General features: G+C 34.3%; 1 protein-coding gene across 7 annotated transcripts in view; it reads right to left on the minus strand.

The window, feature by feature from the left end:
* CCSER1 (coiled-coil serine rich protein 1) overlaps window positions 1-25,084 on the minus strand; it is a 1,273,261-nt gene that overhangs the window by 410,377 nt on the left and 837,800 nt on the right. For 6 of the 7 annotated variants that reach the window (XR_009564123.1, XM_030865665.2, XM_030865664.2 and 3 more), the window contains one exon: window positions 7,071-7,115. The exons of the other annotated variant lie outside the window; for it this stretch is intronic. Coding sequence is in view for 5 of the 6 variants with exons in the window: in XM_030865665.2 (XP_030721525.1) it covers window positions 7,071-7,115 (45 nt within the window). In the remaining variant the exon portion in view is untranslated. The remainder of the gene's footprint in view (window positions 1-7,070; window positions 7,116-25,084) is intronic. 7 annotated transcript variants of the gene reach the window in all.

Raw genomic sequence — 25,084 nt, forward strand, 5'->3', positions numbered from 1 at the left:
TCACTTAAGCTCCTCTACTTGAAATATGTTCCTCTGAGGCCGCTGAAGTCTCCATTCAGGAGTCTCTCAGAGAGCAACAGTGAGATACACCCTGCACTGGGTCTAAACTTTTAAGTTCTTTTTGTCAACCTCCCAAATGCAGAGTTTCTGCCTCCTAGGAATGAGAATGATTTTAGTAATCCTTTGATAATCTAATCAACTTTGAAAATTCTTATTCTAGATGAAAATACCCGATCTGTAACTTACAATGTGACTGTCTGTTTTCATGACTTTCCATTGTGAGTCAGTAAGAAGAGCTCTAACTCCAGGAACCCATGAGGTTGGACTGCTTGGAGTTAGGTTTTGTTATACTGATTTCCTTTAGACAAACTTTACCTGAGTATTCTTTCAAAACCTTGTGAGGCTTTTCCTCAGTCTTACCTTTGTTGACTCCAATTAGTTTCATTCTGCTCAGAGTTAAGAGAGTTGAATTCCCTCATCAGGTCTTAGGCCAAGTTCTTAAGATAGGAGGTTGATGTGGTCTTTTCAAGTTATTTGGCCGTCTAGGTCAAATTCCTGATTGCTTTATGTTTTAACTCATGTTCCTATATCTCTAACTGATATAATTCCATCGAGTACAATCTGAAATTGCAGAGTCCATTTTGGGGACCATGATTGCTAGACTGATGCTTGATGGAATTCACTAGGGTTCAAATTATTGTTTAAACCTGTTGTAAATACTCTTTTGTGTGGCTCTGTGTGTGTGTGTGTGTGTGTGTGTGTGTGTGTAATAGGTTTCCTATATCTAAGGCTTCTTTTATCCTTCCACAGTGATGGTTTCATGTCTGTCCAATGCTGGCTCCTTGTCACGCCTCTCCTTTCCTCACTCTTTTCTGCCCTGCTTCTCTTAGGAAAAATTGTTCTGTCACTATGTACATACTCTAAGAATCTGTAATCTAGATAATCAGTCAAACATTTCCAAAAGAAATATTTAAAAAATTGAAAAGTGTGCACTTCTTACGGATTTTGATTTTCTTATTTGAAATACTACTAAGAATGTGTTCTTTCTTACTGATGTAGAGCTGATAAGCTTAGTTTTGCTTAACCAACAGGTTTCTTTTGGATAGTTCCTTGGAATTTCAATGGTATACAAGCACAGAAGAGATCTTCAAAATCCAATCTGAAGATCACCCAGAAAATACAGGATGTGAAAAATAGCTTATAAAACCTGTAGTGCTTAGACACTGCTCTCTGTAAACAATGCTGTAAGTGAAAGGTAAATAAAATTTTCTCTCATCTGTAATATGAACTATGGAATTAAGAATTTTTGAGATTCAATGACAGATTCCAAGTATATTTTGTTTGTTGTCCTATCAGGAATTTGTCATCTGAGAACCAATTTAGAATGTAAAATCTAACACTAGGCTTTAGATATCACTGATTATAGGACAGTCCATGTAAACAGTAAAATCTCCCAACAACATGACACTCAGATTGTCTCTGACAGAAGGAAAGATGAAAGGAAGAGCAAATGGTATGGAAAATAATAATAGTAATAAAATTGTTGTCATTTATTGCGTGCTTCCTATGTGTCAGGCACTGTTCAAAGAGCTTTACACTTATTAATGCATTTTATCCTTTAAGAACATTTTTGAAACAGGAATAATTATTATGGGCTTGTAAATTGTAATTCTTTCAATTAAATATTGGCTCATAAGCACAAAGGTTTTTTCAGTTCCTTTACTGCCTGTCAATTCCGAGAAAGGAAAAAAAATAAGGATATTTTATTTTTTACTGAGTCCTTAAAAGGTCTCTTGATCTCAGAATCCAATTGTAAATCAGATACATCTTAGTGGCAAATTATAGCCACTGAACCACTGAATAATTCTAGTTATAAAAGAAGAGTTATTTTTGCCTCAGCTTTTATATCTCAAAGAAGAATATAATATTAGCCAATATATATTTCTCCCCCAAATTGTGTCATCATGGAGGTTATAAAAGAATCTCTTATTCCACAAAACTCTACATCAACCAAGAATGGGATAGCTAAATTTGAACGGAAGTGGAAACAGTCAGTCTATTCTGAATGCTAAACAATAAAGACTTCATGCAAATGGAAGTAAATTTGCAGAAAAATTACTAAAGATAACTGGTAATCATGATTTGTTTCCCGGTGAAGATTTTCACCAAGCTATAAAAGAAATATTGTTATTTTCTATAATTTCAAATTATGTAAAACATTAGATTTTAAGAGAACAATGGCACTTCAACACTTTTGCTAACTCATTTTCAAGAACAACACACTTTCTTCGATTTTAGTTCTATTCTTAAAACTCACATATTTTTCTTCTTTACTCTCTTTAGAAAACAATTCTCTCTAGTGCTCTGCTGGATGTGGGAGAAATAGTAGCAAGTTTTCTTAACTTAAGCAATAACTTAGATCCAAAATAATCTGCCTAGTAATTCTAATTAATTTAAAAATGGAAAGAGAAAACAATGGTGATTTTTAATTTTGTTCCACTTGTAATAATGCCTGTGCTACTATTCCAGGTAGAGACAAATTATTTTGAAATACAGAATATCATTGATCACATTCTTTGAGTTTTCTCCCTTTTGGTGCTCAAATTTTAAAATGACTTTCAACTTCAAGTAGGAACATGTAATCTGTCAAGGGATAAACAATGCAAAGTCTATCCAGCTGTACTAGCAAAGGCATAAAATCCACTATTTATCTGAATAAAATAATCACTTTCTTTAGGAATATTATATGCTCAAGTGATACTTTACATAAACAGCAAGTCACCAATTATTATTTTAAATGATTCATACATTTAAACATAAAGTCAGCTTGGGGAAATAGCATTGAGCTAAATATTTTATTTTCAATCTACCTTTTTCAAATATCTCTGATTAATTATGTTTCTTTAAGTATCAGAAATTCATATCATCTGTAATTTCCCATTTATGTTTTTTGGCAAAGTTAGGATACTGTAGTCCAACAGAGAAAGTTAGTGAAGCATTCTGATGACTACAAAGTAGGCAGATTGTAAGGCATGCCCATGATTTTCTTGAGAATTACACATTCAAAAATCAGTTATTTTAATGGTCTGAAACGTCCACTTCTTCCTATGTGTCTATCAGAATCTATTTATTTATCCTTGCAATCCCCCAGGTAAAATTAGAATTTTTAGAAATATCATCGGCACAGTCAAACATAATTAACTGAAAAATTTCCACACTAAAACAGGCGATTTTTCTCGTAAAGGAATGAATACATCTCTAACGTTTTGGGGGCACATTTCTAAAGAATGCTTCTAGAAATTATCAGAAATGTTCATTTTCTCTCAGATGTTTAAGGAGCATTTTCAATATCTGTCTTGCAAGAATACAAAACTGTTTATTTAAAATGTTCAAGTGTACCGATATTAATCTTTCTTCAGAATTCCAGCTGAAGAATGGTAACATAATCTCTACTTACTTTGTTCATCACTTTGAGGAGATCTGATCTCTGCCAATTATGTAAAAGTGATTCCTGATCATTACACGCTTGCACTTTATTTCCATTGCATCAGTGGTTCTGGAATCTCTGTTAACTTCCAACAACACCCATAACCCAAAAGCTCCAGTAACCACTGTCTCTCATCTTAGCTTGCCATATTAAGTGTAATTTCTGAAATTAAATGCTTGATCCTGTCTTAGATATCTAACCATAATAGTTTTCTTTATCCATGATATAAAGTCCCACATCACGTGCATTTACACTTGTGATATAAAATATCCAGAATATGGATGGTCGAGTATTTTTGAGCTAAGGTGAAAATAAAGACACCTTGCCATTCAAAATCCGTGTGTACAAACACATGCATACGTACATATACAGGCACACATGCACACACAGATGAATCTTTAATAAGTTAACAAAAACCGTACTTTGGAAAATATAATACTATTTAAAATAACAAAGTTATACAATCTTTTAAGAAAACTGATAGTAAACTGATTTTATCCACATTTAACAGTAAAAGCACTGTATTTAGGAGAACAGAAATTCCTTAAAAGAAATATGATTTGTCTATGTGTCATATCCAGTGAAATTTCATTGAGGTTTTTCTATGAGTTATAAGATCCCACTACAGGCAGGAAGTTCACTTACAATCAGAAAGGAATATCAGTTATATAATCACATTTCACACAGCATTCCACTAATCTCCCTTTTTAAACAACCTTGTTATTATCTATTATGATCAGCCCCCTCAATTTACATGCATGGTAAATATACCAAAAATATATAAATATACGATAAAAATAAAGAATAAATATACCAAAAAATTAATGTAACTGAAGTTTTTTATACAATTAATACCTATTTTCAAATATTTCACAACAATACAAGCAATTTAGGTGCTGTTCCTCTCTATTTCCTTCCGGAAGGTAATTTATATCTTAATCACTTCTTCTTAATTTATGTTTTATATGGCATGTAGTGCTCAAATCTGGCCTTCCTGTCTAGCAATGAGCCTTTTAATAATATTTACCACTTAGCTAAATAGCATATTAATGCCTGCTTCGATTTTCCATGCATATTCTAACTGTTGTCATGATCTCAAATGGTAAATAGACATTTTAATTGATGCTTCTTAAGCCTTCTTATAAATATTTGGTAAGAGGCCCTAGTGTCACATCCGTCAACACCTACTGGGAACATCTGTCATTTGAACTAAGACAAATTAATTCATTTTAAGAGTAATCGTTGTCATTCAGTCTTCATCAATCACAATATCATTAGAATGAAAAATTCTAAGAGGATGCTTTGAGTAAGAGTTTTCCAAATCCACACACTTCAATTTAACATAATCAGAAGTATATTATACATCTCTGTAACACATGCATGTAACAGAACACAGCAAATAGGAATCAGAAGGATACCTGTCACAATTCATAAGCAAGAGAGATCAGATCAGGAAGCTCTTAAGAAGGAATTACACTCTCATTTACAGATCACTTACCACTGAGACTTGACAGAAGTGTCCACAACATAGTTCACCTAATTGTCTGATACTTCTCTGAAGTTTCTTACCACAGAATGTATTAGACTTTACAATCATGGGGAAAACTAAAGCGAGTGTTAGGCTGGATAGAAATATGCCCATGTAACCCAGTATTGCCCAGACAGGAAATGAAGTGGTTGTTTTGAATTTTAATAGTTGACTTTTACTTTCTATTCCTGGATTGGGGGTCTCAAGGGAAGACACTACCAGGCTATCATTAACTGGATGATCTTACCTCCTTCTCAATTATTCCACTAACCTCAGGGAGGAGGCCCAAATCAAGGTTGTCCCCTCTATACAGATGCATATGTTAAATTGTAGGTCATTAAAAATTTGACCTTCACACAAACCATAAAATACTTTCAAGAAAATTTTTTTTAATTTAATATACATTATTGACATGTTCCTTACCCACAAGTGCATTTGTAATAAAAATAAAATAAGAGGAAATGAAAAACTAAATAAAATTTAACAGCAAATCTTTTCAATAAAGGTCAGTCATTAGGCTTTTAAAAATAACATGAAAATCTACAAAATCTTAATCTAAAAAATGACTTTTGCTACCATTTAGCAACATCATCACATGGGTACATGGACTTAAGTTTCCCCTCTTTAGACACAGTTGCTCTTGGACTAGCATACAGTGGTGAGAAGCTGAGTAATACAACCCAAATTGAATGTCCTCAAAGGCACTGAATCAGCAGAAATAAATTGTGGCAGTCCTGCTTGGGTGTGAACTTTCACTTAGAAGGTGATGAGTTAAGTCTCTAAGTAGATCCATTTTAGTCCCATCTGAGAGAAAGTATTTACCCTCACAAAACCTGTAAATGGCTCTGAGGTCTTCCTTACACAGTACATAATTTTTCCCACTCTGCCTTTACTGATGACCACGTCCTTTTTACCTTGCTCTCCTACATCATGAAAAATCTCAAATATAGATAAGTCTATCTATATTTCACGTTCTCCAGCTCTTTTGCCAGTGTGAGCCTACTGTTATGCATCCTTCAAAAAGAATAGGTTCTTCTGGATGGAAAATAGCAAATAAGCAGAAAGACCCTAAATGACAGGTTTACAAGGAAATAAAATGTCAAATACTAAAAACACACAACTGAAAATTAAAAGAGCAAGGAAAGAAGGGGCAAACACCATGTATTAAATAGAGAAGAAAAATGTTTCTACAGAAAGAGAAGCCACAGATAGGGAGGAGGGTTACATTTATTTTCTCATTTTATAAGACAAAGTATCTTCACTTTTGCCCCCAAATTATATAAATCTCACCAAAAATAAAATTACCTTTTGGGCAACAAGAAAATATTGATTTACTGAATTAAATATCCCACCATCCCCCTACACCCAACAACCTGAGTCACAAAGTAAAATAGAGCATTTACACATTTAGCCTGGAAAGAATTTTAATCAAGGTGAAGTTAAGCCTGTACATTAGAATTAGAAAATAATATGCATCACATAAACGATATGGTATTATGTTTGGTACTATTAAAAGTTTCCCTTCCTTATAAAGCATCTGGGATAATAATTAAAGGAAGTTTTAGAATCAGTAGTCTTACCAGGGCAACATCATACCATCTAAAATTGCACACACGCCTAGTAGCATTTGCCAATTGTCTTGGATAGGAGAGTGAAGAATCCCAGATGACATAAAATGTTTCTGTTGCTAGAATTATGCTAATTTCTCAATCAATCATTTTAAATATTGCATGTAACGTTTGCTTAAAAAAGTTTTTTCTGCCCTGTCTAGAGGGCCCTACTGCTATAAAAATCTATTTTAACAGAAACAACACTTGCCTAACCAGAGACCTGGTACTTTCTTCAGTTTCAGAGGAGCAGCACAAATAATACGTTTACATAAATATGTATAAAATGTGGTTTGGTCAGAGTAAATGAGATGTATGTTATCATAAATCCTCTCAACACATCCCCGTTGTCATTAACATCCTCAGCATCAGTCAACATCAACAAAATCACCGCAACACTGTAACCATTTTCTCTTTTTCCCCCTCCCTCTCCCTTAGACTTTCTTACCTCTCTCCCTCCTTGTACTGACTCTGGTCTTTTCAGGTTCAAACCCTGAAAGAAAAAAAAAAAAGAAAAAAGGAAATATATATATATATATATATATCTCAAAATAGATTATTGATGGCAAAGAAGAAGTAACTAATAATTAGTACTAGTGCAAAGATTTTGAAGTGAAAAAGAATTCATTTAACAAAGAAGATCTGAATGTACATGAATATCTCACACATATGACAATATCTATATCTGAGTAAGTCTCCAAAGGTGGTACCAATGTACTTCTTGCTAAATCCCAGGACCATAAGTAAAAATAATTGCAGCATTGGTGATTACGTAGGAAATATTCAGGATTTCTTCTCGTGAAAAGGACTTTCATCTTCTATTATCATAACTGCTTTCTACCCTAAAAGGAGAGCGATTCACCTTAAGTCCCCAGTAAACACTATGCATAATTAGATGGTAAAAGAGTTCATCTTTTTCTTAGCAGGCCTATTGCAAAATATGCTTGTGGCACAGGAGTCTGCCTGTCCATCTATCTATCTTCCCTGGAAATACTGCTATTGAGAAAGCAAAATAATGGAAAAAAATTTTTGCCCCCCTCTAAACATGATAAAAGTTTCAATTCCTGTTATTTTCCATACTGTAGTAGTTTTATATGTGGAAGGAACTATATGAAAATTGCAATAAAATGTGATCTCACAGTACCCAATTCTTCCTTTTTACCTTCCTTCATTTTTGTTACCTTTTATTCTCTTTCCCTCTATCTCTTATCATGTCCTTTAATTACTTTACAATACATATTTATTGTATATGTACCGTGGGCCAGACACCATGCTAGATATTGGGGATATAAGTAATAAATAGTCCTCAAAGTTTAGGAGATCATTGACTAGACACACAAAAGTGAAGGTAAAACTTCAGGAGAATGATGTCAGGTATACAAAATTTTCTCTGAGCCTAAGATGAAAGAGGCTCATTCAGCCTTTGAATGGGCAAACGCACAAAGGACCACAGAGGAGGATCACATCTAAACAGTGGTAAAGGCTGAAGAGGAAATGCAGAAGATGAACAACATGCAGCAGTCTGAACACCTGACTACTCAATGTATGGTGACTGGACTTGTAGCATACCATCACCTGGGAACTCACTTCTAATGCTGACTCCATCCAAGACCAGCTGAGCAAGAATATGTATTTTAACAAAATTTCCAGGTGATGAACATGCACGTTAGAGTTTGAGAAGCACTGCACTAAGAGGTCTAGGAAAGGCAAGTGGTTTAGTTGGCATATACTGTGAGTTGTACAAAAAGGAGCAGTGGGGAAATAAGGCCCAAGAGTTGACCAAATTGTGAAGTCTTTCAACAGTAGGAGTTTCGGGCTTCCCTGGTGGCGCAGTGGTTGAGAGTCCACCTGCCGATGCAGGGGACGCGGGTTCGTGCCCCGGTCCGGGAAGATCCCACATGCCGCGGAGCAGCTGGGCCCGTAAGCCATGGCAGCTGAGCCTGCGCGTCCGGAGCCTGTACTACGCAACGGGAGAGGCCACAACAGTGAGAGGCCCGCGTACCGAGAAAAAAAAAAAAGAGTAGGAGTTTCGACTGTTCTTTAAGCAAATGCTTACTTCGATAGCAGTCTTTGAAAACGGGGGCGTATAACATATCAAGGACAGACATATATGAGAATTTACATATTCTCATAATTTAGTCTTGAACCTACATCTTATTTTCTACTTTTCCTAGAAACACTATCAGAAGAAAAATGGAAAGAATACAAATAAATATTGGGATTTATCTTTATCATAATTTTTTTATCTGCTTCTAAATTACGTGACAGAGATTTAGAAACCTTAACAATTTTTCACATTATTATGAATAATTTTGACTTAAGTTAAAGTATTTTTCTATTTCTGATGAAAATCTAAATAGCACATAACCTTAAGTATATACTCTACATTATCTCGATACATCGGGTAAGAAATTGACCTGTAAGACGTATATACTAGACTTTATTGCATTTCTAGCTTTATATTTTGGAATTTAAGAAAAGATTGTAACTGGTTTTTGTTGTCACATTAAGCTGCAGATTTAGAGTGTAATATAAGGAAAATATTCATAAGATAAAGTTTTTTTCATTTGGTGACAGCATTTATGCTTAAAAAGGCAAAAGATTATTAAGATCTGAAGAGAAACCAGAGTGTTAATGCTTAAAAGGTTTTCAAGTGGTTTTTAAATTTTTACCTCCTATATAAAACATTTCTTGAATTGTTTAGATGGAAACATATGAACAAAAATATTAACTGAGTCCACTTTGTCTTTTTTTTAAATTTTTATTTCATATTGGAGTGTAGTTGATTAACAATGTTGCGTTAGTTTTGGGTGTACAGCAAAAGTGATTCAGTTATTCATATGCATATATCCATTCTTTTTAAAATTCTTTTCCCATTTAGGTTATTACAGAATATTGAGCAGAGTTCCCTGGGCTATACAGTAGGTCCTTGTTGGTTGTCTATTTTCAATATAGCAGGGTGTACATGTCGATCCCAAACTCCCAGTCTATCCCTCCCTGCCACTTTCTCCCCCTGGCAACAATACGTTCAGTCCACTTTGCTTTAAAAAATAGACTATTACTCTACTGGCTCTAGAAAAGTCTCTAGAATCAACCTGGCAAACAGTTATTCTTGTAAATAAATGGCAGCCTGATTTCTGAGTTTAGAAAATTATCTACATTTACAGGATACATCTTGAAGAGCCTAAATTTCACATGAAATAAGATATAAAACAAAATCTTAGAACATTTCTTAAACCTGGCAGTGTAGGCTAAAAAATTCTACAGTGGCATTCATGCTCATAACTTTTAGGATTTGGGAAACTGTAATGATGTGCTTCCGAATTTAGACAGATGTGGGCTTAAATCTTCAGTTTGTAACCTTCTTTTGTGTTCTCTCTAACAAATTACATAACATTTCTCAACCTCATCATTTTTTTAGTTGAGAACTAATAATAAATACAGTAACTATATCATGTGGTTGCTATGAAGATTAAATTAGATAATATGTGTATAGCACTTAGCAAAGGGTCAGACACAGCATATCCCCAAACAGTAATTGTTATCGCCTCTTCGTATTCTAATTTTTATTATCATTATTATACTTATATAGCACACCTAAATATAAATTTGAGCAAATATCCTGATATTGTGCCTTTCATTTGAAGGATGCAAACTGTCATGCTTTGCTTTAACTCCTTGACATATTTATACTTGTAATGGTGTTTTGAACTTCTTGTCTGTTAATTCTATCATCTGTCATTTCCAGGTCTGTTTTTATTGACTGAATTATTTCCTGGTTACGAGTCACATTTTCCTATGTTTTCTTATGTCCAGTAATGTTTTCATTCATTGCCAGATATTGTGATTTTTATTCTGTGTAGTGCTAGATTTTGTTTATTCCCTTAGAAGGGGTTAGGATTGTTTCTGGCAGATGGTTAAGTTACTTGTGGGTCAGACTAACCCCTCTGAGGCTTGCTTTAAAAACATTTTTAGGATGAGACTGAAGTAGTCTTTAGAGTTATCTCTATTACTAAAGCTTGACCCTTTTGTGCTCTCTACTGAACATTCCAAGTATTCAATGAGGGTTCACTACTCTGGCTTGGGAATTCAAAAGACTCCCAGACCTGTGAAAGCTCTGGGAATTCTAGTTAAAGTTCTCTTGTAATTATTCTTTTCCAGCACTTATTCTTTGCCTAGCCTTATCAAATTTCACTCTACATATGTGAAGACTGTTATTGAAATAAAATTCTCAGAGTAACACCTATGCAGATTTCTAGAGTTCTTCTCTGTATGTTTCCCTCCTTTCTGGTAATCAATCTTACAAATCGAAGCTGCCTTGTTCTCTCCAAACTCAGATCTTTGTCTCCTCAACTACAAAACTTAAAGACCCTGTAGTTCTGACTGGGCTGTCCCTCCATGTACCATGGTCCAAAAACTGCCTCCAGGCAGAAATCTGGTATTGCCAAGACTCTCTCTGTTTTCCTTTTCACAGGTATTATAGCGCTTCCCTGTCTGTTCTTTAATGTGTGAGAGTTGTTTTATATGTTTTGCCTAGTCTTCTAACTATTGAATATTACAGTAGGAGGGTAAGTCTTATAACTAGTCTTCTTTCATGAATAGAAGCAGAACTCAAGGTAAATATTTTAAGCTTATTTTTTCAAAGGAGAAAGTTGAAGCTTACAAAATTTAAATTATGTGGTCTGAGTACCAGAGCTAGTGAGTACAAAAGCAAAATTTAAATCAATATATTAAGAGCCTAGATACCAAGTTCATTTATTCATTCCTTGGTCAAGTTTCTTTAAGTTCACACCAGTCAAAATCTTTAATGTCTTACATACTTATGAACACAAATTTATCATAACATGCAACTCATGCCTGAGTCATGATGATTCTTCAAGGCAACACAGTGATTAAGAGGAGAACTTTAAGAAGAAACATACCTATGTGGATGGAATAGGAGCTAGACAGTCAGCATGCCAGCATAGATATGATATACTTTATAAACTTGGTCATAATTTAGGAACCAAATTATTGAAACACCAATCTTGAGGTTGAAGAACTGAGTCAGAGAATCTGACGGCAAGAATTTGGGACCCATATGGGCAGAGGATAATGAGCTAAGAGGATTTCCATATGCTAAAAGGGCTTCAGGCAAGAAGGTGTTTCAATGGAGAAGTCAAATGGTCTACTGTATAATAAGATTCACTAAGAATTCTTGAGGTATAAAGCCCTAACCAATGGCAGGAATTAGTACGAATCCTAGAGTAACATTAAACCTTCAAGTTGGAAGTTCAGGTGGCTTGAGTGGGGAAAGCTGTTAAGGGTGAAATATCAACTTAACTTCCAGCTTCTGCTAGGAAAACTACAGCAATCTTGAGTTTTGCTGTCTCTTATTGATAGTAAATCGGTCAATTTACTTGGAAAGATCAAACCGTATTACCATCCTAATTAAACAAGCAATAACATTTACGACAGAAATTTTTCAAAAGAAATATTAATCTCAAGGAAACAAAGCCCCTTTTCAGCCCCTTACACATATACTACACAATTTTCTCATTTTAAAATTAAAAAGTACTTGGAATTTTCCAATTTTGTGTAACCTCCACTAAAGCATATATTGAAATAATTCAGAAAGAAATGAATGTTTTAATTCTATTCACTGAGACAATCTGACTCTTAGAAAGACTTGAAGTAGACAAGGAACAGTAAAATTACTTACGTCCATATAGATACATCTGTACACTGGTTGACTCTTAAAATTAATACAAGATTTATAAAATTTTAATTGGTATAAAAACCCACTTCATTACTCTTAAACACAAATGCAATATTTATTCATCATATTTTCAGAAAATCATATCTGAAAGTACCCAAGGAATACAGTTAAGGAAAATGTATTTCCCTCGTTACACATATATTGTCACTATAGAGTATAAACTCTTTGTGTTGATCAAAATTAAGCCCATGAAACCTAACCAAAATGTTATAAATTGTAGGAAGAAAAAATTACCCCAAAGCAAATATTCTGCAATGTGCTAAATTAAGATAGTTTAGTATGCCTTAAAGGGAAAAATCTATTAACTGAATAAAATTGAATTTTCTACCGAAATCTCTCTTGCAGAACAGGATTCAGACACCTGTGTGAACACCCCCAGTAACTATGCTAGGGTATGAGGTCATCTCTGTCTAAAGTATACATAGGGGGGAGATCTCCTTTGTAATGATTACAAATTCTTCCCAAATTGCTATCATGTCATAAAGATTTTCCCTGCTTCCCTATAAACAAAAAGTGAGAAATATAGTATCCAGTACCCCTAGATTTGGTTGCTTTATTTTCCCAATATGGACCACTATAGAATGAACAGATAGAATAGATATTTCATTTCTAGCATTCTGGAGATTTCATTGTGATAATTTTCTTAACTGTAGAAGGTAGTTATGATTTAACTGGAAAAAAACAAAATTAATTTTTAAAAGACCTCAAATAACTGTATGGCTTTTACATTTAGCCTCAGCTTTGGAGATACAAGAAAGAACTAGAAGGAAGTTTAAATAACATGTAGTTCAATCTCTTCATTTGACAGATGAGGGGGCTCGCAGCAGGGAACTTACCTTACAAGTGGCAGACTTGGGACTTGAACTCTAGTCATTGGGTCCCAAATCAAGGACTAATTATTACCAGTTATAAAAATAACTAGTATTTCGGGGGTGATCTCTGTGAGTCAAGCACTGCTCCAAGTGTCTTCCCTGCATTAATTCAATTCTTATGATAATTCATGTTATTGCAGCTATGGTATATGGCCCCCAAAAGAATGGCAAGAATGTTGTTAAACACTTCTGGCCTTCCTGCTTCTTACCACTACATTTCTTCTTAAACAGTGGTATCATTTTGGGAAGAAAAGCACAGTCTTGGAAGATGAGAACAATGTTCAACTCTGGGTTTTGGTCCACCTATCAAGAAAATGATGTGGGAGTGGAAGGATATAGAGGGCTGTACTGGATGATCCCAGTACAGATTAGCTTTAAAATCTAATATCTGTGCTATGTTTTAATTTTTAAGACAGGCAATCTGGTTCTCTTACAGGTTCTTGCTATGCATTTTTGTATGTTGTATGGCTTCTTGGTGAGACTGATGAAACTATTCAAGAAGTTAAGAAATCCCAATGAGTTTGAAAACAGCCTGATAAACCTATTGTCAACCTTGTTCGGTTCCTAAATCCTGGTTTTCTTAATTTGGATATCTACTTTTTCATCTATCCGCTTGCTGCTCAGACTTTAAATTCAGTGTCAAGTTTCAGTTATATTGCTGATAAAAAAATCTTTAGTTGTATATGTGGATTTCTAACCTTAGCCGTATCTAGGATTGATTTTGTAAGCGATAGTATTGAGATGTGTGACTAGCTATAGGTTTACAGAATAGACTCATATACCCAGAAACTTTCCCAAGGCTGCTGAACCTACTTAAAAACTCCAAGAATTCACTCTTATGTATAATTTCCAGTCTTGCTTTAAAGTTAATGAACATAGTTTAAATATTCATTGTTGAGTCTCATCTCTTTTTTAGCCATTATATTGGAAAAACTTTTTTTCTTATACTGAAATTATGTCACAGAGAGATTTGTATTCGCCTGTTTGAAAATTCTACAGTTCATCAGGATTTGAGCTAAAATCCATCCAAAGACAAAAACAAGAGCCAAATGTAAAAACTTATCGAACTCTGTTTTTCTTTTTGAAGTTAGTCATTCTAGTCCTCTTTGATACTCTATACCGTAATATCTGTAATCCATTCACTGGAAACTTTGAATTGCTCTTCATTTCCCTTTTTAAAAACCAAGATATGTCATTGTTTTCAGGGACTCCACCATTCTTCTGACATTTTAAAAATGGAAAATCATCCCATATTTGTAAAATAATGTTGTAACTATATCACAGGATACTTCTAAATGTACACATATACATATTACAAAAATGGTATACATTTGTTGAATTTTTACTGGATGACAGGCATTATGCTGAGCACTTTACATGACTTATTTTTTAATTCCTCACAATTATGTTGCAGATATCACTACTAATTCCTATTTTGGGCATCGGGTCATTGAGGCAGAGAGGTTAATTAACTTGCCCAAAGAGACACAGCTAGAAGGAGGTGGAGTTAATTATTGAACCCAGAGTATCTGATTACAGAGCTCCTTTTGCAACCACTACACAAAGTACCTTCAAAAAGTAACTATTACTTTATGTCTTGTGTGTATGAGATGAATATCTAATATGAATTAGATCAATGTATTTAATAAATGAATGAGTAACCCATTAGTTGAGTAAACCTAATCCCAGAATTATATTAAAGTTCACCTAAACCAAGTTGTTTTTACATACTGAAGAAGTAAATGCAAGATAAATTCTTGGTTTTGAATTCATTTAGGATTTGGAAATAACTGTGAGAAAAAAGTTAAATGAGATTGGATTCCAGAGTTCCTAATTTCTTGGAAAGAAATGTAAAATTCAACTGGAATACTTCCTGGGACAGACAAAGATTAAAAGAAAATTAATGTAACTATGTGGGCACAAATAACATTTCATAGAGTTTGTCTGTGATTATCATTGCTCTAGGCTATCTTAAATATTAAACAAGTATAGTACCTCTACACCTCCAGTTTTCTAGAAGTTCTCATCTTGGTATACTGCATAAGTTAAATTTCTTCTGCTCCAGGGACTTGGGTTCTCATTTTTTATGAGCTTATATACAATGAAATTTGCCCTGAAACTAGAATATTCCCAGTATTTCTGATGTTCATAGTTGGGTGGTCATTTGTGATGAAGGTGTCTTTTCATTTCCGATATGAGACTAATCAACAACATAGAATTTCTACTATGCTTTTAGGTAATATTATTTCTGACCACCTCCATCTTTTATTCTAATTCTTAAATAGAAAGTGAAAGACATAGTTTCAGAAAATAAGTAATCCCAAATATTGCCAATGCAAGGTGTACTGCTTTAGAATCCCCTAGTGGTGGTAAACATCAGGCCAACTGTGAATTTAAACAGATATGGACAGGATTCGCACCTAATGTGTGGGATGCGGCATCGTGAAATATTTGAAAATTTATCCCTCGATTAGGCTAAGCTAATTGAATCATTAATCTGTTTAGTAAGCTGTCTTTTATATTCTTACTACAGAACATAAAAAGAGAGAATGTACTAGAGTAGTTCAAGAGAGAGGACTAAGAGACAGAATATGTTTATCTATCAATCTATCTGCCTATAACTTCTGATTCCACCTCTTTCTAAATCCAAATCCACCCCCATCACTCTTTTTTTTTTTTTCTTTTTTGTGGTACGTGGGCCTTTCACTGCTGTGGCTCCTCCCGTTGCAGAGCACAGGCTCCGGATGCGCAGGCTCAGCGGCCATGGCTCACGGGTGCAGCCGCTCCACGGCATGTGGGATCTTCCCGGACCGAGGCACGAACCCGCGTCCCCTGAATCAGCAGGTGGACTCTCAACCACTGTGCCATCAGGGAAGCCCTCCCATCACTCTTTTACAGAATCTGGTGCTCTTGATAGTCCCTGTCCACGTCAAACATTCTTCTAACATAGACTTTTGGACCAGGTGCTCATCCCAGCGGGAACTCTCTCTAGATATCTGCATGTCCAAATCCCACAGTTTCTCAAGTTTTTGCTTACATCCTACCTTCTCAGTGAGGTATACTTTATCCCCCTATTTAATATTATAGTCTACTGCCTACTTCACTTCCAGGGACACTTACAATCTTTTAATATACTGTATACATTTATTATTATAGTATATTACCTATCTTCCCACATTAGCATTTAAGGGCTAAAAAGACAAGGTTCAGATCTTTGCTATGTTTTCTAAATTATCCCAATTGTTCAAACAGTGCCTGGAGCATGGTAAGTGCTTAGTAAGTATTTAAATGTTTGTTGAATAAGTGCAAATAGTGCATTAGGTTCCTGCTTCCATTTACATAGCAAGAATATATTTAAATAATTTTTTCCTCCACTATCAGATTTTGGGTGCAGAGAGTAATAACAGAGTTCAACTTATTTGTACCAGAATAAGATCTGAATGGAGATATTTTTAACTACTTCCTTTGATCCTTGTGTTACCAAATTTTTGCCTGGGCATATTTTGAGGCACTTTTAAAAAAAGTCGAGCAATAAATGTCCATCAACAGAGGAATAAAGAAGATGTGGTACATATATACAATGGAATATTATTCAGCCATAAAAAAGAATGAAATAATACCATTTGCAGCTACATGGATGGACCTAGAGATTATTACACTAACTGAAGTCAGAGAAAGACAAATATTATATAATATCACTCATATGTAGAATCTAATTTTAAAAAATGATACAAATGAACTTATTTACAAAAAAGAAATAGACTCACAGATTTCAAAAACAAACCTATAGTTACCAAAGGGGAAATGTGGGGAGGAAGGATAAATTAGGACCTTGGGATAACATACACACACTACTATACATAAAATAGATAACCAACAAGGACCTACTGTATAGCACAGGGAACTATACTCAATATTGTATAATAACCTATATGGGCAAAGTATCTGAAAGAATCTGAAAAGAATGAATATATATATTTGTATAACTGAATCAATTTGCTGTATACCTGAAACTAACACAAAATTGCAAATCAGCTATACTCCAATGAAATAAAAAGTCAAGCGAGCAATTAGGAGTTAATTAGTAATAGGATATCCACTTGCATTTTTTGTCTTTCAAAAGCAACAAAATGAGTTAAGTGTTCCCCTTATTAATTACTTGCCTTTTAAATATGTCTATTAATTTGAGTACTGTGGCTTTCATACATTTTAAGAGGAATAGGTTGTATCTTTTATTATTTGTTTGTTTTAGCTAAGCAAAGAAATGTTCTAGAAACACCTTAAGACTCTTAATTCCCAAGGTTTCTAGGTACAGGAACATTTGTGTGCATGTTTTGATTATATAGGGAAAATAATTATTTTAGCTATTAAAATAATTTGAAACCAAATCATCCATCATCCTTTTATTCTCTAGTAGTCATACAAAGGCTATTTCTTTACCACTGATGCAACTCATGAAAAGCTTTCTTCAACTCAATCTTTCAGGAGGAAACTCTCTTTCAGGAGAGTTTGAGATTTCAGGTAGAGTTATGTTTAAATGTTATATATTCTGAACTTGCCATCTTATTAATGAATAGTTTTTCTTATTCTTCTTTCCCTTTCACTCTCTTTAGCTATGCCATTTCTTACAAGGAACCTTCTAAAAGAACTATCCCATCTCCCCTCCCCCCAAGTCTGGTGCTAACACATTTGTTCACCCACACTTACACACAAAGAGATCTGGGTAATGTCAGGCATTTTAGCAAAAGAAGTTTAAAGGACTCTTGAATACATTGGATTTGAGGGATTAAAAGGACCACCATCCTTATAATGAATACCATTAATTCATATAGTTAAAAGAATCTGCCCAAAGATACCTAATTAAATATTATGGGTACAGGTTTTCCACTTGACGTGCCACCCTTCCACAAGGATTATCTAAAGCACATAACTGATACATTTTCAAAGACAGCTCATTATCTTTCCCAAAGCTTTCTTTGAATCTTTATTGCTAATGATGTCTTGCAGATGACATTTAGAGTTGCTATTTATAACAACCAACAAAAATGCTCAAATGCTTTTGGGAGCTTTTCACTATTAATCTAAACTTTTCATCCAAAAATTCTTTGAACTCATGAAGATCTTCAATCATTTGAGCCTACCACTTTCTCATTCAGTTTCCCTCTAATTTCTGTCTTTTTCAGCATAGCATCCAAGGAACAGGATTATCATCAGGCTGATACACAAACCTTTCAACTTTTTGGATCCTTTCTTCCTCTGTTGTACTTCCCTAGCAAAGCTAAACTCTGATATCATCTATATAAGGTATAACTGCACCTAATAACTAACTATGTGTTGCTGGAGAAAAACAGAGTGTTGTGTTTAAATTTATGATCACAAATTCGAAATTTGCTCTCAGCATATTCTGAAAATCTGAATCTTTACTGCTTTCAACACTTTATACCAGCTATTACCTTCTTGTAATCATCTCCACCCACAATCCTCATATGTTTATAGGGTTACCTTCTTGCCACTACTATATTTAAAAATAAATAACCAACAAGGATCTATTCTATAGCACAGGAAACACTGCTCAATATTCTGCAATAACCTAAATGGGAAAATAATTTGAAAAAGATACATATATATGTATAACGGAATCACTTTGCTGTACACCTGAAACTAACACAACACTGTTAATCAACTATGCTCCAACATAAAATAAAAATGTTTAAAAATAAATAAAATGTTCATTTACTCTTTTTTTGTAAATATGGTATTAACATATAGACACTAACATTTGCAATTCATTCAGAAAAAAATTAATTGAATAAATTCACTTGTTCCTTTTTCTCACTGACCTTGGGATATTACTTAAACCTCAGAGATCACATTTCTTTTTCAGGAAAATTAGAAAATTGGACTAGTCCTAAATATCTCTTTTAGCTCTAAAACACTGAAATTTTCTGTTCTTCTAGAAAATTGTTTTAAATCTCTCAATTTTAATATTTGAGCTTTGTTATCTAATCAGTTTCAACTCAAGAATTTTATCAATAATTGTGGCCTCTGCCTGTCTCAGTGCTTTTCTTTAAAAATCTCCCTCAACTGTTCTAAGAGCTCTTCAAAATATTAAACAAGTAACCAGTGCCAGCATAAGTGCATTTTTTAAACTTTGCTGTATTAATTTATAGTTTTAATAATTACTACCTTGTAAATTGGCATAGTTTCCAGCATATCCATTTTGTTTCCACTTTTAAACATAGTATTCATAATGTACAACTCTATACTGTCTGAACAACTCTACTGAAGACTCAGTATTAAACAAATAAATCAGATTGTGTCAACATCCATTGCTGGAAATCTTAGTTTATTAAATGTGCTTATTTCTGTCATTATTAATTTCTAGGAACAGCTAAACAGACCAGAAAAATAAATATGTAGTCTCAGACAGCAAGTCAGAAAATCACCATCGCTTAAATTTTCACCTGACAGATCAACATTTCATAGTGTAATTTAATGTCTTCTCAAACCCAAAGACCTACCTGAAAATAAAATGACAATTTCCATTTCCCTATAGTATCTATTCTAATTTAACTGTATTTTCATCATGAATTTCTGGAAATTGGATCTCGCTTAGAAATCTATAAACATTAGGAAGACAATGTTACAACTATTTGGGATATATTTTTATACACTCAATCTGATAAAATAACAACTTTCAAAAGTCAGGTGATGCTTTAAATATATAAATTGCAATCATCAGATTTCTATTTGAACTAGTCCAGTGATTTATTATAGTAAAAAGAAGCTAATTAAATAAATTCTATGGCTACATTTGGCAAGTATTAGCCAGGATGTACCAGTTGGGAAGATGAAGTCTGAAATTAAATACTGTGTATTAACTCTAATGATACTGTTCTCCAATTTATTCAGCTTGAAAGTGTAGCCAGGGAAGTGTTAGCCTCTGTTCCTCATGAGATAGCAGTCTGACCAAGGGAAGGTCTGGAGTTATTTGTATGACAGAGAACTGGTCAGAAATGGTATTTTTTAGTCTTAAGGACTTCAAACCAGTGTTTAGCTTTTCCAATCAGGAATGTGAAAACCTGTAAGAGACTCTGAAACACCTTAGGGTCTCCCTTCCTACCCACCCTGCCCCACCATCACCAAGGGTGCAGTTTACCTTAAAGAGAGAGGAGAAACAAAGTCTTAGTGCAGCAATGTTTGTGCTCACATATGCTATCCATCTGCTGATGGCCATTTAACCCACTGACCCCTCACTTTTATTTTCTGGCTTATTCATTCACCCAACAAATATTGTTCTGAGTGCCTACTATGTGCCAGGTCCTAGTCTATGCGTTGGGCCAAGAGAGATAAGGTATATTTCTTTTGGTGCTTACCTTGAACTATTTTATGGATATGTAATTTACATAAAGATTTATGGAATGTTACCACTGGAAAAAAAAAAAGCTTAAGAAATCATTTAGCCCTTTTTCCTTATTTTATTAATATTTGTGAGGAAACTGAGGCCAGCCTATAGATAGGGAATATGCCTGCTCAAGATTACACAGTGACCACAGTATATATGATGCCAGTATCTAGATATCTACTTCTCTAGATATCTCTAAAGATAATTACCTATGGACCTCTGTTTTTTAAAATGTTCCTAGCCTCTTATCCTCTCACTACGTTCTGTTTATTATTTTACTGTGTGACCTGGTTGAGAAAGTTATACTTTTCAGTTTGCCCTCTTCTGAGTCACCTTCAATTTCAGGTTCTTTAATTGTTACCTGACACCATAGGAACAATCTGGGCTGCAAAGGAGGCCAGGTGAATGCCCAAGGTTTACTGCACTGTGCTTCATTTCTCTTCTGTCACTAACTGGGAGACCATTTGGCAACAGTTGACTCAGAGCCTTAAGATAATTAGTTCTTCCTCAGAGTGGCATGACTTTTAAGGAGGGAAGTATGCAACATTTGTTCCAAAACCCAAATCTATCATTTGTAGAATGTGACCCATTTTGGTGGCTCTTTGATATTTTAGAAAATAGTTTACACGAATAATGTCCTCAATAATGTGGTCTCCTTACATCTTATTTCTGAATTATTTCTAATACCATTCAAAGCACATCTTGTCCCAATTGAAGGGAAACAAAGAAACAAAAAAAAACTGGATGGGAAAATATAAAATACTACAAAACAAATAAAATAAAAGATAATTTTAAAGTAAATGAATAATGTTTAATACAGTAATTACACACTTTATATATTTTAGTTTTTATAGATATAAGTACACTTAGCACCTAATATTTAGAATAAATCACTACATTTTGAACCTTAACATTTTAACTCAGTCACATTAATGTAGGAAGCCATATTTAACTATGAGTTCTAAAAAGATGAATATAAAACTTTCAGTATAACTGGGTAAGAAATTATTTACAATTGCTATACATTTTGTATATCAGATAATAATCTAAGCTCAATGAAGTTGAAATCTTCATTATGTGTAGTATAATTCCTCAAGAAATTTGCTTAAAGATAGAACAATCAGGTCTTCCTAAACTTTTTTAATTGTTCTTTACTGCATACATAAGAAGTCAAAAATCAGATTTACATGGACATTAAAAAATAAAGAAATTGTGATTAATCATAAGAAATATATATATTTTGGTCTTCACAGTTTTTGGCACACAGCTTTTTTTTTTAAACATCTTTGTTGGAGTATAGTTACTTTACAATGGTGTGTTAGTTTCTGCTGTACAACAAAGTGTATCAGGTATATGTATACATATATCCCCATATCCCCTCCCTCTTGCGTCTCCCTCCCCCCACCATCCCATTCCTCTAGGTGGTCACATAGCACCAAGCTGATCTCCCTGTGCCATGCGGCTGCTTCCCACTAGCTATCTATTTTACATTTGGTAGTGTATATATGTCAGTGCCACTCTCTCACTTCATCCCAGCTTACCCTTCCCCCTCCCAGTGTCCTTAAGTCCATTCTCTACATCTGCATCTTTATTCCTGACCTGCCCCTATGTTTTTCAGAACCTTTTTTTTTTTAGATTCCATATATATGTGTTAGCATACCGTATTTGTTTTTCTCTTTCTGACCTACTTCACTCTGTATGACAGACTCTAGGTCCATCCACCTCACTACAAATAACTCAGTTGGATTCCTTTTTATGGCTGAGTAATATTCCATGTATATATGTGCCACATCTTCTTTATCCATTCATCTGTTGATGGACACTTAGGTTGCTTCCATGTCCTGGCTATTGTAAATAGAGCTGCAATGAACATTTTGGTACATGACTCTCTTTTGAATTAAAGTTTTCTCAGGGTATATGCCCAGTACTGGGATTGCTGGGTTGTATGGAAGTTCCTTAAAAAACTAAAAATAGAACTACTGTTCTCCATGGTGGCTGTATCAATCTACATTCCCACCAACAGTGCAAGAGGGGGATCACTTTTCTCCACACCCTCTCCAGCATTTATTGTTTGTAGATTTTTTGATGATGGCCATTCTGACCGGTGTGAGTTGATATCTCATTGTAGTTTTGATTTGCATTTCTCTAATGATTAGTGATGCTGAGTATCCTTTAATGTGTTCATTGGCAATCTGTATATCTTCTATGGAGAAATGTCTATTTAGGTCTTCTGCCCATTTTTTGATTGGGTTGTTTATTTTTTGGATATTGAGCTGCATGAGCTGCTTGTATATTTTGGAGATTAATCCTTTGTCACTGTTTTGTTTGCAAATATTTTCTCCCATTCTGAGGGTTGTCTTTTCGTCTTATTTATGGTTTCCTTTTCTGTGCAAAAGCTTTTAAGTTTCATTAGGACCCATTTGTTTATTTTTGTTTTTATTTCCCTTTCTCTAGGAGGTGGGTGAAAAGGATCTTGCTGTGACTTATGTCATAGAGTGTTCTGCCTATGTTTTCCTCTAAGAGTTTTATAGTGTCTGGTCCTACATTTAGGTCTTTAATCCATTTGGAGTTTATTTTTGTGTATGGTGTTAGGGAATGTTCTAATTTCATTCTTTTACATGCAGCTGTCCAGTTTTCCCAGCACCACTTACTGAAGAGGCTGTCTTCTTTTCATTGCATATTCCTGCCTCCTTTATTAAAGATAAGGTGACCATATGTGCATGGGTTTATCTCTGGGCTTTCTATCCTGTTCCATTGATCTATATTTCTGTTTTTGTGCCAGTACCATACTGTCTTGATTACTGTAGCTTTATATTACATTTTGAAGTCAGGGAGCCTGATTCCTCCAGCTCCACTTTTCTTTCTCAAGATTGCTTTGGCTATTCAGGGTCTTTTGTGTTTCCATACAAACTGTGAAGTTTTTTGTTCTAGTTCCGTGAAAAATGACATTGGTAGTTTGATAGGGATTGCACTGAATCTGTAAATTGCTTTGGGAAGTATAGTCATTTTCACAATGTTGATTCTTCCAAACCAAGAACACGGTATATCTCTCCATATGTGTGTATCATCTTTGACTTCTTTCATCAGTGTCTTATAGTTTTCTGCATAGATGTATTTTGTCTCCTTAGGTAGGTTTATTCCTAGGTATTTTATTTTTTGTTGCAATGGCAAATGGGACTGTTCCCTTAATTTCTCTTCCAGATTTTTCATCATTAGTGTATAGGAATGCAAGAGATTTCTGTACATTAATTTTGTATCCTTTTACTTTACCAAATTCATTGGTTAGCTCTAGAAGTTTTCTGGTAGCATATTTAGGATTCTCTATGTATAGTATCATGTCATCTGCAGTGACAGTTTTACTTCTTCTTTTCCAATTTGGATTCCTTTCATTTCTTTTTCTTCTCTGATTGCTGTGGCTAAAACTTCCAAAACTATGTTGAATGAGAGTGGTGAGAGTGGGCAACCTTGTCTTGTTCCTGATCTTAGTGGAAATGGTTTCAGTTTTTCACCATTGAGAATGATGCTGGCTGTGGGTTTGTCATATATGGCCTTTATTATGTTGAGGTAAGTTCCCTCTATGCCTACTTTCTGGATGGTTTTTACCATAAATGAATGTTGAATTTTGTCGAAAGTTTTTTCTTCATCTATTGAGATGATCATATGGTTTTTCCCCTTCAATTTGTTAATATGGTTTATCACATAGATTGATTTGCATATACTGAAGAATCCTTGCATTCCTGAGATAAACCCCACTTGATCATGGTGTATGATCCTCTTAATGTGCTGATGGATTCTGTTTGCTAGTATTCTGTTGAAGTTTTTTGCATCTATGTTCATCAGTGTTATTGGCCTGTTGTTTTCTTTTTTTGTGATATCTTTGTCTGGTTTTGGTATCAGGGTGATAGTGGCCTTGTAAAATGAGTTTGGGAGTGTTTCTCCGCTATAGTTTGGAAGAGTTTGAGAAGGACAGGTGTTAGCTCTTCTCTAAATGTTTGATAGAACTTGCCCGTGAAGCCATCTGGTCCTGGGCTTTTGTTGTTGGAAGATTTTAAATCACAGTTTCAATTTCAGTGCTTGTGATTTTTCTGTTTATATTTTCTATTTCTTCCTGGTTCAGTCTCAGAAAGTTGTGCTTTCCTAAGAATTTGTCCATTTCTTCCAGATTGCCCATTTTATTGGCATATAGTTGCTTGTAGTAATCTCTCATGATCCTTTGTATTTCTGCAGTATTAGTTGTTACTTCTCCTTTTTCATTTTTAATTCTACTGAGTCTTCCATTTTTTTCTTGATGAGTCTAGCTAATGGTTTATCAATTTTGTTTAATTCTCAAAGAACCAGCTTTTAGTTTTATTGATCTTTGCTATTGTTTCCTTCATTTCTTTTCCATTTATTTCTGATCTGATCCTTATGATATATTTCCTTCTGCT

Source organism: Globicephala melas, chromosome 5, assembly GCF_963455315.2.
Source record: "Globicephala melas chromosome 5, mGloMel1.2, whole genome shotgun sequence".
Lineage (NCBI taxonomy): Eukaryota > Metazoa > Chordata > Mammalia > Artiodactyla > Delphinidae > Globicephala > Globicephala melas.